Source organism: Trichosurus vulpecula, chromosome 5 (assembly GCF_011100635.1).
Source record: "Trichosurus vulpecula isolate mTriVul1 chromosome 5, mTriVul1.pri, whole genome shotgun sequence".
NCBI classification, from domain to species: Eukaryota; Metazoa; Chordata; class Mammalia; order Diprotodontia; family Phalangeridae; genus Trichosurus; species Trichosurus vulpecula.
The window spans coordinates 93,501,824-93,521,514 of NC_050577.1; the positions used below are offsets into that span (position 1 = coordinate 93,501,824).

The 19,691-nt window shown below is 38.6% G+C and overlaps 1 protein-coding gene across 2 annotated transcripts in view; it reads left to right on the forward strand.

Moving 5' to 3' along the window:
- The window catches only part of PRKAG2 (protein kinase AMP-activated non-catalytic subunit gamma 2), a 459,590-nt gene that overhangs the window by 413,944 nt on the left and 25,955 nt on the right, over positions 1-19,691 (forward strand). For both annotated transcript variants that reach the window (XM_036758525.1, XM_036758526.1), the window contains 2 exons: positions 7,694-7,775; positions 9,591-9,649. In XM_036758525.1, coding sequence (XP_036614420.1) covers positions 7,694-7,775; positions 9,591-9,649 — 141 coding nt within the window. The remainder of the gene's footprint in view (positions 1-7,693; positions 7,776-9,590; positions 9,650-19,691) is intronic.

Sequence of the window (19,691 nt, forward strand, 5' to 3'; positions counted from 1 at the left end):
CAGCACCTCAAACTCAAAATGTCCCAAACAGAATTTATTATCTTCCCTTCCCCCTTTTCATATTTCTCTATTACTGTCAAGTACACCATCCTTCTGGAAACCCAGGTTTACTACCTGGGCATTATCCTCAACTCCTCGTTCCTCGTTCTCACTCACTACACGTATCCAAGCTATTGTTTCTTTCTCCACAACGTCATCGATATTCTATCCACTCATACAGCCATTTCCCTAGTTCAGATCTTCATCACCTCTCTCCTGAACTCTCCTGAACTCGCCAAGTGTCTCCCCATTCCAATCCATCCTTTATGCACCTGCCAAAGTGATTGTCACAAAATGTAGGTTTGTCCATCTCACTTCTTTACTTGATAAACTACAGTGTCACTCCCTATGACCTCTGGGATCAAATTTAAATTCTTTGGGGCATCTGAAGCTCTCTTTCCTGGCTCCCTACACATTACTCCTGTCCATGTACTCTACAGTCTAGTCATGCTAGCATGCTAGATGTTTTCCAGTATGACTCTCCATCTTTATTTAACCTCTTAGAATTCCTATCTTCCTTCAAGACTGCAGAAATGCCACCCTCTGCAGCAGACCTTTCCTGGTTCCCCATCCCCCCTGCTCGAAAGTTAGTTTTTCCACTCTGTATGTATCTGGTATATATACTATCTATTTTTACACTTGTCTCCTTGGTTAAAATATAAGATTCTTGAGGGTAGGGACTATTTTTCCTTTTTTGTATCTTTAGGACTTAGCATAGTGCCTAGCCTGTGGTAAATATCTGATAAATGCTGGTGACTGATCGATTCCAGCGGGACCTTGGTCAAGTTTAATCTCTTTGGACCGAAGTCTCTTCATACTTAAAATGTGGATGATAACACTTGTCCTACTTGCATCATAGGATTGTTGTGAAGGTCACAACATGTATGTGAAAGCTCTTTGTAAAACATATGAAAATCCTAAAATTACAGCATTGAAGCAGTTGGCACAATTCTGCAATTTAAGCAGCAGTTACCTTGCCAGGCTACTGATTCCATCTGTGAAATTTAAATCTCTGAATAATCACCACGAAGTACACTTTAAGTAACCCCATAAATCCTCGTGTCTTAGTTTGGGGCAAAGTAGGGAGATAGTAAGAGACCTTTTGCCAAATGTTCAGGCACCACAGACTCCCAGGAGCATGGGATGTGTCTGGTCTTTCTCATTTGTTCGCTTCAAGAGAGACAGAAAGACTTTGTATCTGTGAGTCCTAGAAAGCAGACTGACTGAGATCAAACTCAAACTCAGTGAAGCACAGGGTCTGCCCCATGTTCCAGGGTGGAGACCATATTCACTTGCCTACCAAGAATACTTGAGAGTACGTTGGCACTCCTGCAGTTGCCCAACATTAACAAGATTCTGTTCTTGTTACTATAAAGTATATTGTCTTAGCTATCAGAAAAATAGGTAAGGAATAATGAGCAATTCTTCAACATGACAATATTTTTATTGGTATAGGAGTACTCTGAACAAACCACAACCCAGAATCATTGTAGTGAAAACTATAGGAATAAAATGGAATAAAAATAAAAGGAATAAAAATGCTAAAACTGCTCCCTGGCATATGCTAAATGCTTAAGCTTTTTCATCAATGTCAACTTAAATATGTCACAATTGATTTAATTACTTCATTTTAAAATAAAAATGTACTAAAAGTCGTGAGTTATCAGATTCTAGTTTCCTGAAACACAGATGTCCCACTTCGCATACATTGCCACAACCTCTTCTATAGCAGCTAGGTCCTGATTAGGTTTTCATCCAATTAAAGAGTGTTTCTAGATTAAAACTTTGTTGTCTGTTTTTACTCATCTAATCAACATATTAACATCTGGATGCTTTATAAGTCTTTTTGAATTTTTAATTTAAATTGGCAGTGGTTTGGGCAGATTGCCTGTCAGTTGAGAAGAAAGGAACTCTTATAGGCACCCAGTCACTAACCAGGAATTTTCCCAGCTCTCTAAGTGCCAATTAGAACTAGGCCAGACCAGTCTTTTTCTCTGTTTCTTGGTTAATTGGTAACAGCACCAACCCTTTTGCTGTTGTAAATTTTCTGAGTGGTTTGTAATTCTCCCCTAAAGCAGGTTTTATGTGTGTACGGGTATATCAATTTATAAAACTGTAATCTTAGCATGCACTAATTTTGTTTCCCCTGTACTCTCTATGCTCTTATTATATAAGCTATCAGTTGCTTTTCTACTTATTTTTTTTAATCACAGAAATAACTTCTCCATAATGTTATCAGTATAATCTACAGACATATGTTATAAAACAATCATGTAATTTTTGGCAAGAAATGCAAGGTTTTATTATCAATAAAAATCCTTTCTAGGAAAAGTTTAACTTTTTTTTGTCCAAGGAAAGGGCAACTGAGAGTGGCATCATGCAGTGCCCTGGCTACTACTGTAAAGGTGGTTTAGGCCAGATTTGTATTCAGCTTCTCACTTAATTTAAACTTCTGCCCTTTAGTAAGGTGAAATAAATAAACTAGAATAGAATATCATTTAGTAAAGACCAGAACAAATATGGAAATTTTTGAGGTTATTGAAATTAATAAATATTAAATTGAAAAAGCTTAACTAGAAATAATATTGTGAAGCCAGCATGAAACCAATTGGCAGGAATGAGATCTGGAAATTATTTTTTAAATAAATTTTTACTGATACCTTTTGTTTTTACATCACTTATATTTCCCACTCTCTCTCTCCTTATTGCCTCACAAAGAGCCATCCTTTATTTAATATATTTTTAAAAGATGAAGAAAAAAGAAAATATTATATAAAACTAAATAATATATCTAAAGAAGCCAGGCATTATCTGCAGTATTCCTCACCCATGGTTCCCCAGTTTTGCAGCTTTGGGGCCAGGCTTGGTCAATATAGAAATTCAGAAATCCTTAGTTTGTTTCCAGTTCTAACAGTGACTAATGCCTTAAGAAAATTGCTCAATCTCAGAGTTGCTGTACTTTTTAAAGTAGCGATGACCCTTCTGGCCTACCTCACTTGAATTTTAGGAAAAATAATTTCAAAACAAGTAAAAAGTGCTACTTCTTAAAATATAAGTAAATAGATATTAAGTATATCTAGGTTTTTAAGTCTCCTTCCAGAAAATATAGATGTAAACTCAACATGGAATTTTGGGGGGAGGAGGGCGAGCTTAATTTTTGGCCTATTACAGTACTAACATGTAGCATGTACTTCTTAAGTTTTGAAATGAACTTAATTTTGGTTCATTATCTTTTAAGTGCAGTTTTTTTTTTAAAAAGTCATAAAAGGCTTTCTCAGGAATATAAAACTTATGTCCTTTTTTCTTAAATTAGGAAATCATCTCCCAAGACAAGTTTCAGAACCAAAGAGGATACTTTGAGCTTTTTGTGAAAATCTTCTTTGTGTGGTTTGCCACATAAAATAGGATGTATTGTTCCATGTCACTCTATATTTTCGGAAGTGAGTGAGATATTCCTAAAAGTTTAACCTTAATTTGATTTAACCTAAATAAAAAAATAAGTTCTCAGACATATCATTTTCTGTCAGCGTTGTGTATGTACACATTTTTTGAAATGACCACAAGAATCTAAAGTGTCTGAGTGGAGCTGCCAACATACTTAAAGCTGTGATCTCACAATCTCTTTAGGGTTTAAGAAGGATCACTGCTCAACCAGAGGGGCAGGTGTTTCAGAACACCCATAATAACTTCTATGAAACATTTAAAATGGAGAGAATCCAGTGCTATCCACGACCATTCAGATATTCCATGCTTTCATATACATAAAGCTTCTGTGTTTTGAAGTGAAGTGGATTTGTTTTTATATTATTTCAGACAGAGAAATGAAGCAGTTAGATGATTAGTGGAAGATGCACTAGAATTTTGTTTTGTGAAGTTGTTTCAGTTGTGTCTGACTCTCCATGACTCCATTTGGGGTTTTCTTGGTAAAGATATTGAAGTGATTTGCTATTTCCTTCTCCAGCTCATTTTACAGATGAGGAAACTGAGGCAAACAGGGTTAAGTGCCTTGCCATAGATCACACAGCTAGAGAAAGTGTCTGAGGTCAGATCTGAACTTGGGTCTTCCTGACTTCAGCCCTGGTAGTCTATCCATACTGAACATTTGTTTAAGTCGTCAACAAAGAAACGTTTCTGGTTAGTCAGCCTCCTAGTCTCATTACCACAGGCTTAAGATTCCTCTGCTTCTCTTTTCTTTCCCCTGCCCCTTCACCCTCTTCTTTCTCTTCTTCCCCTGCACTCACTGCAGAAAAAGGTGGCTTTTCGCCTTTGTGAATAGAGCTGCTATTGTGATCTTCCTGAAACCAAGCCAGGGAGAGCAGGCAGCAAATGCTGGGGGCAGGGGCTGGGGAATGTGAAAAATCTCACCTCATGAAACTCATAGTGCTATGGCACACTCTGAGAACCACTGCATTACACAATTTAAAAAAGGAACAGGTCTGGTTTCATAAGGATCGACCTCAGTGGCCTTTATTTTTCATCCACGTTTACTACTTTTTTTCAGCAGCGACATCACCATAAAACACACTGACAATAAAGTCTCTATACTGTCTTTTTTTTATTCTGAACTCTAGCTTTATTGATTTTATCTCTCATGAATATATATGTATGCATATATATTACCACTGACCCATTTATGTTTACTTAGTTTCAACAGTATATTTCATGTCACAATTAAGCAGATGTTATCCATTTCTAGAGATTTATATATAGCATATTCGCATAATTGTGATACATCCAGAGGAAAGTGGATCACTGCGTCCAATAACATTCTTTTTATTTTTGTTACAGCAACCTTGAAAAATGGTTTAGTAACATTTTAGATTGCTTTCCTGAACAGCTTTTGAGGAATCCATTAATTAGATGGAAATGTTAATCTGGGGGAAGCAGAATTAGTCTGTCTTGTTTCAGATAAAATACCTCTGCCATAAAAATAAAAATAATAATGTTTCTTTAAAATTAATATTAATTCTTGGCTTGGAGTAGTTTAAAAAGATTATTTTCTAGACAGAAATACAAAATTTCTCTGTGCCATAACCATATAAGATCATTTTATTCCAGGTATAAATATTCAAAAAGCATAAGATCTCCCCACCAACTTCATCTCCATTCTTAAGAAAGCTTATACTCTACTTTCCTGGTTTTCCTGAAGCTGGCTAAAAGCCCTTCTAGATAAAACCTATCTCTGTAGCTCTCATTTTCTTCCAAGAAGCCCCTGGACAAAATCCACTGAGGGAGGTTTCCTAAAGTCTTAACTCAGACTCTTCTTTCAGAAACCATGATCTTATCTCATGATCAGTTGCCCATTCCTGAAAAGAACCAAGCTCTAAGGAGCATGACTTTCTTCCTCAACATCAAGATTTAATTATTATAAGTACTTGTCTTGTGTGAGAGAGTGTAAAATGTTCAGTTCTTCAGGTCATTTTGAGTAGAACAGTGTACATGCTATACACAAAATCACTCGGATTTGCTTTCCTTATGGATTAGCACTTGTGGTAGTGATTATTTTACAACAGAAAAGGCACATTTATGACTTCGCAAATCATGCGTTATTGAATTAAACGTTCCATTTGTGTCTGCATATATTTGTACCTGACTTCCCTTTTCATCCCCTCTTACCGTTCTTACCCAAACCCAGCCTCACTGCCTTCATTTGCAATGGCTTCCAGGTTAGGGATTGACAGTTCTGAGCACGTACACAAGTAACACGTGGGACCATTCAGTATAGCAGCTTATCAGCCTCGGGATGTCAGTGGACTTTTCTTTCTGCTGTTGTGTCACTAGGATGACGTGGCTGCTTTTTTTTTCCAGTTGCTAGCTAAACTTTCCTTCTCCTTGACCTCTCTGAGCATCAGTTTCCTCATCTATAAAATGGGAATGGTAACAACTATAGCATTCCGTCACTGAGTTGTTTCTAATCATCGGTGACTCGCTTTTACACAATGGACATTCACTAATAAACCCATAACCATTAAATGCTCGCTTGTAACAAAGAAAAGTAGGTAGCAGAATCTGACGGCATCTATGATATTTCATTCCCATAAACTCCGCTCCTCCACCAAAAGGAGGGAAATGCGTGTTATCCTTTCTTCTCCGATCAGAGGTGGATCATCACAGTTGATTTGAATTTGGCTGCTTTTTTGTGTTATTTTGTTAATATTCTCGTGGCCATTGTTTAGGTCATTCTCCTGGTTCCGCATACTTAACTCTGTGTCAGTTCATTCAAGGTGTCCCGTGTTTCTCTGCATTCCTCATAGATGTCATTTCTTACCTGGGGCAGTCATACAGCCTTACCCCACAGTTTGTTCAAACCATTCACCACTTTATTTTCAATTTTTGCTGCCACAAAAAAGTGCTGCTGTGACTGTGTATATAAATATATATGGTGTGTATGTATGTGTGCATATACCTACATATATACACATATGTGTGTATGCACATGCACATATACACACACACCCATTCTTTCTATCTTTGACCTTCTTGGGTGCTGAGGTTAGTGGTTCAAAGGGTATGAACATTTTGGTGACTTTTCTTAGATAATCTCAAATTGTTTTCCAGAACAACTGGACCAATTTACAATTCCACCAACACTTCACAGAGTTATTGTGAGATAATAATATAATGTATATAAAAATCTCTACAGAGCTTAAATGTCTTATGAATGTAAAGCCAGCACTATTGATACTATATCTTCTCCATTCAGCTTTCAGAGACAACATGCTTCCTAGTGCGGGAAAAGCTTACATTTCTTAGTGTAACAAGCACAAACCTGCTCCGTTAGGGACTAAATTTCCTATGGGCCAGTTAGCTCATGGGCTGGAGTCATCTTTGTGTGACTGTTTTCTGATGAGTGTGCCACATATGGTTTCATTCCTCACCTCTGTTGAAAATGGAGATGTCTAAAGTTACCTTAGGTCTACATTACTAAAATCTAAGCAAGCAAAAGGACAGGGTCAGCAAAAACATGTAATTAGAACAAATGAAGAAAAGAAAATTACACATATTCTCTGCCACCATTCCTTAAATGAGTGAAATCCCACCCTCCTCATTTCCAGCATAGTCCAAAGAAGGCATAGTCCTGCCAGTAACTTAGGGAATAGAGAGTAGCCGTGGCTTTGTCCCCAGCTGCAAGCTTTTCTTACGTGGACAATTTCTTTATTTCTAGTGACTCGTTTTCTCATGAGTTCATCTGACATCCTGACCATCCACAGATTTGTAAATAAAATTAAACCTTTAAAAATTTAAAAAAAACCTTGACATAATATGTTTGTTATTTATAATAAATAAATTAGTAGGTACATATTTATATGTAAAATTAAGAAATTTTAATGTCTAAAATTTAATTATTTGTTTATTTTTAGTATTAAGAATATGTATCCATGTAGTACCTTAACATAGAAAAAATAAGAAAAACCGTTATTCAAGCTATTTATTTTTAGAAGATTTTGCAAATAATATTATGTATTTTTTAAAAAAAATTACTTTAAAATCATACATGCTAAGTATGTCAGGTAGACAATTTTAGGTATACCACATGTGTCCAATTTAAAGTTGTGAAGGTAGATTACATAGAATGTATTTAGATAGAGTTATATTTTTCCTCCTAATGTGTGAAGCTTTAAACTATATGTGCTGTGTCTTTATTTTTCTTCAGGTTAAAAAGGCCTTTTTTGCCTTGGTAGCGAATGGTGTTCGAGCAGCGCCACTGTGGGAGAGTAAGAAACAGAGTTTTGTAGGTAAGGAATTTAGGATGGAAAAAAGACTAAAAAGAGAAGAAACAGAAAGCCAGGAAATGTTTTGCTTTTATTATTTATTTAAGTGGTGCTAATTGGAGAGTTCAGGTGATCTTCCAAATACTGATGAATCTAATTTATGTTTTGATTTCATTTTCTAAATATCTATATTGTCAGGGAATTGAAAACACTTTTTTGACTTCTGTCAAATTACAAAAAGTTCCCAATTATTTAATAGCTTCTGGTTTCCTAATAGATATATGGTGGACTTTCTGCCAGTATATGTGGATCCAGGAGCCAGATCACCACTTGTGTACATAATATCTGCCTAAAATTTAGTGCTTAAGTTTTATTTATTTTTAATGTAGGTAGTTGGTAGATTAGTAATTATGATGACTGGGTTTTGTTTCTATATCATAAAAGTAATTTGGGAGTTTTTTCCCCAACCACATAATCCTCTCCCATCCCCCCCCCAAAAAAAACCAAAAAAATCCCTCAAGCAAAACAGATTCTCATACTGGCCATGTCCAAAAGTACGTGTGTCTTCTACATATTAGTCTGTACCCTTTCTGTCAGGAGTTGGGTAGAATTCTCCATCAGTCCTCTGGAATCATGGTGATCATTGCATTGATCAAAGTTGATAAGTCTTGCAAATTGTTTGCTTTTGCACTGTTGATGTTATAGTGTAAATTCTCCTGGTTCTGCTCACTTCACTCTGCATCAGTTTATACATCTTCCCAGGCTTCTCTAAAACCATCTCTTTCTTATTTCTGATACCATAGGATTCCCCAGTTGATAGGCAGTCCCTTAGTTTTCAGTGCTTTGTGATTACAAAAAAAGAGCCGTTATAAAATATTTTTGTACCTGTTCCTTCCTTTCTCTCTTGGGCTATATAGGCCTAGTAGTGGTATTGCTGGGTTAAAGAGTATGTATAATTTAGTAACTTTGGGGGAATAGTTCCAAGATGGCAGAACCAGTTCGCAGCTGCACCAACAATGCCTGTTTTCCCAAAGCCCCTCATCATTTATCATTTTCCATTTTTGTCAATGCTGCCAGTTTGGTGGATGTGGGACGGAACCTCAGAGTTACTTTCATTTGTATTTCCCTAGCTATTAGTGATTTGGAGCATTTTTTCATATGGCTATAGATAGATTGAATGGCTATAGATAGATTGAATTTCTTCCCTTGAGGGACTACTTGTGTATATTTTTTTCTACCATTTATCAGTTGGCAAATGGATTCTATTCTTTCAGTTCCCTTAGGAGCATTTTTAGAAAACTCTGTTTAAAAATTTTAGGAAACTTTAGACTACAGTAACTTTGCATCCAGCTTCTTGTCTAGTAAATCTAGAAATAAAATGATTTTCCCTTTGAAGCAGCTGTTTTAGTGTACATCTCAAAAAAATCTCCATTGAAGAATCATATTTCTAAAACTGATCAAATTTTTTATTATAAAATGATAAATGTAATTTGTTTTTACCTACAGAGTATATACTTTGTGGCCATTTATAAAGATATCAGGGATAGTTTTTCTTTCATTTATTTGCAAAATGTTATTTCCACTACTCTGACTTATGTAACAGTAACTTGGATTTCAATTGAATTAATGTTCATTTGGGTATAAGCCCAACAAATTAATGAAACAAATGAGTAACAAATGAATGAAATGCAAAATAGTATATTCTGTGTTGTTAGTAACATTTAAAATTAATTTTAAAAGAACTTTTTTATACATTTCCTAAGTTCTCATTTATCATTTGAGAATTTATTCTTGTAGATGTGTTATCATTTTATTTTAACATGTGCTTCTTTGTTCCAGGAATGCTAACAATTACAGATTTCATAAATATACTACATAGATATTATAAATCTCCAATGGTAAGTGGCACTGTCTGTATGTCAGTAATTGAATAAGTATAAATAAAATCTATTCTAAGAAGTAAGACAGCTTTTTAAGTAAAATATAATTTGTTAATTATTTATATATATATATGGAATTTCACCATAAGCTCCAGTTAGTACAAATGAACTGATTATTAGGACTAGGAGTTATCTTTTTTAAAGCTCGAAGGGAGTAGTTTTAGGAAAAATGAAAGAAAGTACTTCCTCATATTGCAGGCATTAAACCAATGGAATTAATCATTCTAAGAAATGATGTAGGTTGAAAAAAATAAGGTAACTTCCCAATCATAGCAGGTATTAAAGGAGAATTAGTGATTGTGAGGATATGCTTCAGACCTTCAAGGATGACGCCATGAAGCACAGCTATCAGTACCCTATAAAAAACATTCCTTAGAACTACTGTCAAAGGCAGAATAAAGGACTGACTGGACCATGGGCCTGATTCAGTAAAGGACTTCTGTCTTTAAAACATTTCTGATTATTCTGGATAAGAAGTAAGATAAATCTCTCTGGGATTCATTTTATTTCTTAAAAGAATTACAAAGCACTTTGTAGAGGAAGGGACTTTAACAGTCAGCTGGTACAACCCTTGAATGCTATAAATGAGGAAACGAAAGCCAAGATAGGCTGGTTTATAGGCTTCTAGAATTAGTGCTGGAAAGGACTTCACAGGTCATCCAGACCATCTTACTGAAGAAGAAACAGAGGCCCAGAGAAGTTAAGCGACTTGCCCATGGTCACACAGGTGGTAAATGGCAAAAGTGGGTTTTTGAACCCAAATCCTCTCCCTCCAAGTCCAACGTTCTTTCCATTAGACTGTGCTACCTCCCACAGTCATACAGGTGGCAAAGGAGGAAATATGAGACAGTCGTTAGAGTAAGAAGGCATTTCTTTGTGTGTTTTCTTAATCCACAGAGCAAAAGTTGGGGAAATGGTGTTTGTGGGTCAGTTATAAAATGAGCAAATACTATATTTACTGTTCATTTCAAACTGTCAGTAAGGATAAGGTCGTAATGATGATAACTGCTGGAGTCCTAGAAAGAGCAGTGCACATTCAGTGCTTCCACTGCCTCACCAGCCCCTCCTCAGTCCCTTGTAATTTGGTTTCTGTGGGGTCATGGGTATAGCACTAGGTTGGAATCAGGAGGAACTGAGTTCAAATCTTCCAAGGATACCGCCTAGCTGTATGATCTTGGACAATCACAATCATGTTCATTATAACAGTAGCCAGCATTTATACAGCTAAGTCCCCAGGAGAGTGAATAATGGATCCCCTAAAGTGGTGGCGTTATCGGAATTCCCACTGCATATTTCCATCAGACTGGAACCAATGGCTATATTTTAACATAATAGAGTCAATATCTATTACGTTACGATTTATGAAGCATTTTACATATATCTCATTTAATCATTACAACATCTCTTTTTTATCACCATTTTCCAGATGAGTAAAACTGAGGCAGCGAGGGCTTGTGAAAGTTCATAGAGCTTATAAATGTCTGAAGCCGGAATCGAGCTCAGGTCTCCCTGACTCCAAGGCTAGCACTCTGTGCATTACGCCACCTACTGGCCCAAGTCATTTAACCTTTCAGAACGTTCAGGTTTCCTGTTACATAAAAATGAAGATGATGATAATAGCCCTTCACACGACTGTTGCCAAAAGAGATAATGTGTGTAAAATTTAAGAGAAGTTTCAACGCTAGATAAATATGAGGGGAGGCATCATGGCATAGTGTATGGAAAGCCCAGGCATGGAAACAAGAGGCCTCTGACACATGGTGACTGCATGACCACAGGATGTGTGGTCACTTAATATCAGTGCCCTTGCTGCATCTCTAAGATCAGAAGTTTGAGAAAAGCTGTCAAGACCAACGGAGCTCCACACTAAGAGGTCACTACGCCCATGAAGCATAGGTGCAGATGCACAAAAAAGACATTGTGGTTACCTCACTGCCAGAGCTGCTAGTGATCTTCTCATTGATTAAATGTTAACGGCCTCTTCCTAGGCCTCATCTTCCTTGTCCTTTCTTCAGCTTTTAACACTCTCATCTATCCCTCCTCCCAGGTCCTTTCTTCTGCCTCGGTTCTTCTTCTACCTAACTGCTCCTTTGTTGGATCATATCAGAACCACACAATCTCAAAGTTGGAAGGGGCCACCGAATTCATTCATTCATTCTAAGCCATGCCTGAACAAGAATTTCCCCTATAATATAATCATCAGGTGACCATCAAAACTTTGTTTAAAGACTGCTAGTAAGGGCAGAATCTCCTAGGTTCCTGAGGCAAAATCCATTCTACTCTTGAAGTGTTTTCTTACATCAAACTTAAATCTGTATCTTTGTAGCTTCTACTCATTGCTGTCAGAGTGTCCATAGAGCCAGCAGAATGAAGACAACTTCTGGGTCTTCTCTGAGTCTTCTCCAGGCTAAACTCTTCCTTTTCCTTAAACCATTCCTCCTATGCATGACTTTGGGGCCTTTCACCACCTACTTTCTAATATATTGATGCCCTTCCTAAACTGTGGTACCCAGAACAGAATTCCAGTATACTCTAGTATATTCCAGATATGGTCTGACCAGGGAAGAGGACAGTTTGGCTGTCCTCTCCTTAATCCTAGACCTGATGTCTCGCTTCATGGAACCTAAGATTAAATTAGCTTTTTTGGCTGATACAGGACACTCCCAGTCTCTAAACTTGGGTAACTGCTAGAGCTCATCTTAGACCTTCTCCTTTCTTCACTTCTTACTCCCCATGTCAAATTAGCCACCAATTCAATTCAACTCAGTAGTTATTAAGCCCCTGCTATGTGCCTGGCACTGCCCTCGAGGAGCTTACAAGCTAATGGGAGAAGAAAATATACAAAAGGAAGCTGGAAAGTGTATGTGGGGGTGAGGGAAGAGAAAGGACACTGGGGCCATCTTGTTCCATGAAGTTTAGACCAAGCAGAGCTAGAGATGGATTGCGGAGTAAGCTGCAGCGTTCAGGTTCTGCCCTCTCTAAAGGATGGCTTTAGGAGGAGTTGAGTGTGCCACTTTCCATCCCTCCAGTCAGAGGGGAGATGAGGCTGAGGGAAGTAGGAAGGTGTTGAATATCCCAGGCTGGGTTAAGAGCATGGTGGTGAAATCAGAAGTGATGACCTTATCCTGGGAGGGGTATCTTGTTCCATGGAGTTGAAAGTAGGCAGAGCTGTAGATACAAAGTAGAATCCTGTCACCCTTGCCTCCACATCTCCCACATTCATCCCTTTTCTTTATTTATAGGGCTACCAACCCACTCAGGTTCAGCTTCTAACTAGAACTCACCTAGATTATTGTCATAGTTTCTTAATTGGTTGTCTTCTCTCCACTGGTCTGTCCCCTTGCCAGTCTTCATATAATTGTTAAAATAGTCTTTAAAAGATTTTTTTTAATTGTAATGCCCTTTTTCTGTTTATTTTATTTTATTTTTTTTTAAATGCAATTTATTTATTTAACATATTTGGTTTTCAGCATTGATTTTCACAACATTTTGAATTACAAATTTTCTCCCCATTTCTACCCTCCCCCCCACTCCAAGATGGCTTATATTCTGGTTGCCCTGTTCCCCATTCAGCCCTCCCCTCTATCACCCCCCTCCCCTCTCATCCCCTTTTCCCTTCCTTTCTTGTAGGGCAAGATAAATTTCTACGCCCCATTGCCTGTGTATCTTATTTTTTAGTTGCATACAAAAACTTTTTTTGTTTTTGAACATCTGATTTTAAAACTTTGAGTTCCAAATTCTCTTCCCTCTTCCCTTCCCACCCACCCTCCCTAAGAAGTTGAGCAATTCAACCTAGGCCACATGTGTATCATTATGTATAACCCTTCCACAATACTCATGTTGTGAAAGGCTAACTACATTTTGCTCCTTCCCAACCCATCCCGCTTTATTGAATTTTCTCCCTTGACCCTGTCCCCTTTCCAAAGTGTTTGTTTTGATTACCTCCACCCCCATCTGCCCTCCACTCCATCATCCCCCCGCCTTTTACGCCTTTTATTTTTTTTTTTTAATCTTCCTCCCTCTTCTTTCCTGTGGGGTAAGATACCCAACTGAGTATGTATGGTATTCCCCCTCAGGCCAAATCTGATGAGAGCAAGATTCACTCATTCCCCCCTCACCTGCCCTCTCCCCTCCTCCCATAGAACTGCTTCCTCTTGCCACCTTTATGCGAGATAATCCACCCCATTCTATCTCTCCCTATCTCCCTCTCTCAGTATGTTACTCTCTCATCCCTTAATTTCATTTTATTTCTTTTAGATATCTTCCCTTCATCTTCAACTCACCCTGTGTCTGCTCTCTCTCTTTTACATATATATATATGTATATATATACATACACACATATAAACACATATATACATATATACACATACATACACATACATACATATACACATAGATATATACATACATACACATTCACTTATATATATACATAAACATATATATACATACATATATATATATATACATATACATACATATATGCATATTCCCTTCAACTACCCTAATACTGAGGTCTCATGAATCATACTCATCATCTTTCCATGTAGGAATGTAAACAAAACAGTTCAACTTTAGTAAGTCCCTTGCAATTTCCGTTTCTTGATTACCTTTTCATGCTTCTCTTGATTCTTGTGTTTGAAAGTCAAATTTTCTATTCAGTTCTGGTCTTTTCACTGAGAAAGCTTGAAAGTCCTCTATTTTATTGAAACTCCATATTTTGCCTTGGAACATGATACTCAGTTTTGCTGGGTAGGTGATTCTAGGTTTTAATCCTAGCTCCATTGACCTCCGGAATATCGCATTCCAAGCCCTTCGATCTCTTAATGTAGAAGCTGCCAGATCTTGGGTTATTCTGATTGGGTTTCCACAATACTCAAATTGTTTCTTTCTGGCTGCTTGCAGTATTTTCTCCTTGATCTGGGAGCTCTGGAATTTGGCAACAATATTCCTAGGAGATTTCTTTTTGGGATCTGTTTGAGGAGGCGATCGATGGATCCTTTCAATTTCTATTTTGCCCTGTGGCTCTAGAATATCAGGGCAGTTCTCCTTGATAATTTCCTGAAAGATGGTATCTAGGCTCTTTTTTTGATCATGGCTTTCAGGTAATCCAATAATTTTTAAATTATCTCTCCTGGATCTATTTTCCAGGTCAGTGGTTTTTCCAAGGAGATATTTCACATTGTCTTCCATTTTTTCATTCCTTTGGTTCTGTTTTATAATATCTTGATTTTCTCATAAAGTCACTAGCTTCCACTTGCTCCAATCTAATTTTTAAAGTAGTATTTTCTTCATTGGTCTTTTGGACCTCCTTTTCCATTTGGCTAATTCTGCCTTTCAAGGCATTCTTCTCCTCACTGGCTTTTTGGAGCTCTTTTGCCATTTGAGTTAGTCTGTTTTTTAAGGTGTTGTTTTCTTCAGTGTATTTTTCAGTATTTTTTTGGGTCTCCTTTAGCAAGTCATTGACTTGTTTTTCATGGTTTTCTCGCATCCTTCTCATTTCTCTTCCCAATTTTTCCTCTACTTCTCTAACTTGCTTTTCCAAATCCTTTTTGAGTTCTTCTATGGCCTGGGGCCAGTTCATGTTTTTCTTGGAGGCTTTTGTTGTAGGCTCTATGACTTTGTTGTCTTCTTTAGGCTGTATGTTTTGGTCTTCTTTGTCACCAAAGAAAGAATGCAAAGTCTGAGACTGAATCTGGGCGCATTTTCGCTGCCTGGCCATATTCCCAACCAACTAACTTGACCCTTGAGTTTTTCAGTGGGGTATGACTGCTTGTAGACTAACGAGTTCTATGTTCCACGTTTGGGGGGGAGGTGCCAGCTCTGTCAGAGCCGCACTCCTCCTTCCCCAAGGACCCCCAGTCCAGACTGGGCTTAGATCTTCAGCAGGCTGTTGCACTCCTGCTCTGATCCGCCACTTAATTCCTCCCACCAGGTGGGCCTGGAGCCGGAAGTAACAACAGCTGTAGTTGCCCCACCTCCGCTGCCCCCGGGGCTGGAAGCCGAACTGCGAACTCCTTCCACTCCCGCAGCTTTTCCCACTAACCTTCTCCACAGTCTCTGGTGTTTGTGGGTCGAGGGGTCTGGTAACTGCTGCAGCTCACATATTCAGGGCGCTAGGGCCCCCTCCGCCCGGCTTCTGGTCTGGATCGTCCACGCCGCTCAGGCTGGGCTCTGCTCCACTCCGTTCCCAGCTCCGTGTGGAATAGACCTCACCCAGAGACCATCCAGGCTGTCCTGGGCTGGAGCCCTGCTTCCCTCTGCTGTTCTGTGGGTTCTGCCGTTCTAGAATTGGTTCAGAGCCATTTTTATAGGTTTTTGGAGGGACTCGGGTACGGAGCTCACTCTAGTCCGTGCTTACCAGCCGCCATCTTGGCTCCGCCCTAAAAGATTTTTTAAGAAATAAATGGTTTATTGATGATTTTACATTACTGTCCCTTCCCAATGCATTACATTCCCCTCATGAGTCCTTTGGAAAAAAAGAAGTTAGGCATAAAACCCTAACAACTGGCCATCTTGTGCTTTATTCTGTACCTTTAAGGCCACACCTGAGGAGGTATCGGAGGGATGATCTACTATGAATCCTCTGGAGTCAGAATTTGTTGCTGCATTGTTAAGAGTTCAGAAGTTTTTCAGTACTTTTTCTTTCATATTAGGGTCAGTACATCTTGTTCTCTTGGTTCTCATTAACTTTACTGTGTCTTAGTTCATACATATCTTTCCAAGTTTCTCTGAATTCTTCATTTCTTTAAGCACAGTGATATTACATTTCGTTTACACACTACAGTTTACTCTGCCATTACACAATTAATGGGTTACTCATTTTGTTTCCAGTTTTTTGTTTTTGCTACCACAAAAAATACTGCCATAACTATTTTTGCATTTGTGGGACCTTTCCTTCTGTCTCTGAGGTCCTTAGGATATGAGCCCAATAGTGAAATGAAAAGGTATGTACACTTTCTACTTTAGATCCAAATTGTTTTCTAGATGATGGGACGAATTCACAACTCTACCAATATCTGTGTCCCGAAAACTCTTCCAGCATTTATTATTTTGTTTTTTGGCATTTTGCCAATGTAATGGGTGTGAACCTCAGTTATTTTCATTTTAACTTCTCCCTGGTGACTACAGCATGATGTAAAGGAGGAAGCATATAGGATTAGCAATCAAGAAATAGGGTTTCTAGTCTGAATTTTAATACTAATTAGCTGCGTGATCTGGACAAAGTTACATTATCTCTTTGGGACTCAAATTTTTTACTTATAAATTGATGCGATTGGGCAAGATGATCTCTTGAAACCCCTTATCAGCCATAAAATTTTAATTATTTTATTAATTATTTCTAGTGTTTCTAGTGTTAAGAATCTTTACACATGTAGCAGCTTTAGGTCATTTACCACAAGCTCCCTCTTCTCCCCTTCTCTCATAACACAAACCTTTCATATCCTCTCCTACAATTTCCTCCTTTAATCCAATCTTATGAATAGGTGGCCATTCTCCTCAAGGACAGCCCTTCTAATGTACCCTAGATCCCATCCCCCCCTTCTCTATCAGATTGCCCTCTCCCTCTCAAATCTTCAATCTCTCCATGTCTACAGACTCTATCTCCTGTTAACAAATGTGCAAATCTCCTCTGTCCTTAATAAACATTCTCCCATCTCTGCAATATCATCTTACATTCACAGCCAGCGTCTTTTGAAAAACTTGTCTACTTGTATTGCTTCCATTTCCTCTATTCTTCCTGCTTTCTGAACCCTCCAAAATATGACTTTGGATCTCAGCACTCGATTGAAATTGTTCTCTCCAAAGATACCAGTGGGCTCTTAATTGCAAACTCTAATGACTTCTTCTCAGCCCTTATCACATCTCTGCAGCATTTGCCCCAATGACCACCCTTTTCACCTAGATACTCCTTCCTCTCTGCGTTCCATGACACCGCTCTGTCTTTGTTCTCCTTTTCTATTGTCCATTCTACAGTCTCCTTGGCTGGATTTTCACTCATGTCGGACCTGCCGATCGTGGGTGTCCTCCAGCGCTCTGCCCTAAGCCCTCTTCTGGTTTTTCTCTTCACTCCTTCACTTGATGATTCCTATAGTTTCAGTTAGCATCTATTTATAGATGATTTCCAGATCTATATATCCAGCCCTAGTCTCTCTCTGAGCTCCATTCCCACATCAGCAATTGTCCATAGGACATTTCAAACATACCATATCCAGAAATAGGACATAGTATCTTCTCCCTTCTTTCACCCCTTTTTCAAACGACCCAATAATTATCAGAGGCATCACTGGCCTTTCAGTCACTCAGGTTCTCAAGGTCATCTTTGACTCTTCACTTTCATTTTACTACACATATCTAACCAGTCACCATGTCTTTTCCCTATCCACAATACCTCTCCCTCAATGAACTTGTATTCATTCAGTGGGGTCCATCCTAATTCAGGTCCTGGGCTACTTCAGCATCCTTTTCATTGAACTTACTGACAAGTCTCCACTTATTCCAATCCATTCTCCATACAGCTTCCAAAGTAATTTGTCTGTGTGACATCTCTCCCTCAATTCAGTTACTGAATTGTAACTGTAATTATAATTGTAAGAGTAATGTGAGCCATTACTCTTAGGATCAAATATAAATTCCTCAGTTTGTAATTTAAGGCCCTTTACAACCTAGTCCCATGCTAGCTTTTGAGCCTATTACACATTTCTCTTCTCCATGCACCCCAACCCAGGGGTGGGGAACCTGTGGCTTCGAGGCCACATGTAGCCCTCTAGGTCCTCAAGTGCAGCCCTTTGACTGAATCTAAACTTCACAGAACAAATCCACATAAAAGGTTTTGTTCTGTGAAGTTTGGATTCCATCAGAGGGCAACACTTGAGGACCTAGAGGGCCACATGTGGCCTTGAGGCTGAAGGTTTCCCACCCCTGGTAGCCAAATTGGCCTTCTTGGTCTTCCTCGCACATGGCATTCCATCTCCCATGTCTTGGCCTTTGCCCTGGCTCGTTTCTCATACCTAGAATGCACTCCCTCTTCATCTCTGCATCTTGGAATCCTTGGTTTCCTTCAGGACTCGGTTCAGGCACCCACCACCTTTTTCAAGAGGTCTTTCCTGATCCCTCCGGTAGTTAATTCCTTTCCCCCGAAAGGTCACCTTACCAGAATGTGTTTTGTATATACCTATCCGTGTGTATATTGCTTCCCTATTAAAACATAAGGGCAGGGTAGAATTTGAGGGTGGGGATTGTTTTGTTTTTGTGTCCTCGGCAACTAGCACAGTATCTGGCCTTAATGGGTGCTTAATAAATACTTGATTGCTGATGTAAGTGGGACAATCCACCAAAAGCCTTGTTTTCTTTTGTTAAAGTTTTATCACTGGTACATTTACTAGCAATAGGTGAAAGATTCTAATGTAAAGAGCAGATTTTCCCATTTAGCACTGTAACCCATAGAGAGTCATCTTCTAGATGAGTTATTTATTCATACCTAATCTTGAGCATGCTACAGTCGCTGCTGTATATTCAGGATATTAACCATTGGCTTCTGGAGCATTTCCTACCTCTTCCAGCTTCTCTGACTTCTCCTCTGTCTCCTTGACTTGTTCTTTCTTTGCTCAAAATGAAATCACTCAAGTCTCAGCCCTCTGCCCTCTTTTCTCCATACAGTCTCCTTTGGAGATCCAAATCTACTCTCATTATTTCATTTGACAAAATGTAGCAGCTAAAATTATGCCCTCTCAGTCAGGACCTAGCACTGTGTATTCAGATTCACCTCTCAGGCTTTCCAAGACGTCCATAATTGTATTTCCTATTTTGCCCCTTCTTTCTCCATTACAAATGTTGGACACTTATAGTCAGGGCAATATCCTCTCTATCCAACAAACATCGCTTTCTTGTCCTTGTGCCTTCACCTACATGGCTCCTCCTCTCCCCTCCCAGATGGCCTTCCTTTAAAGTCCAGTGTAGGTCAGCACTTCCTTATAGTCCTCGCTGATCACCATTAC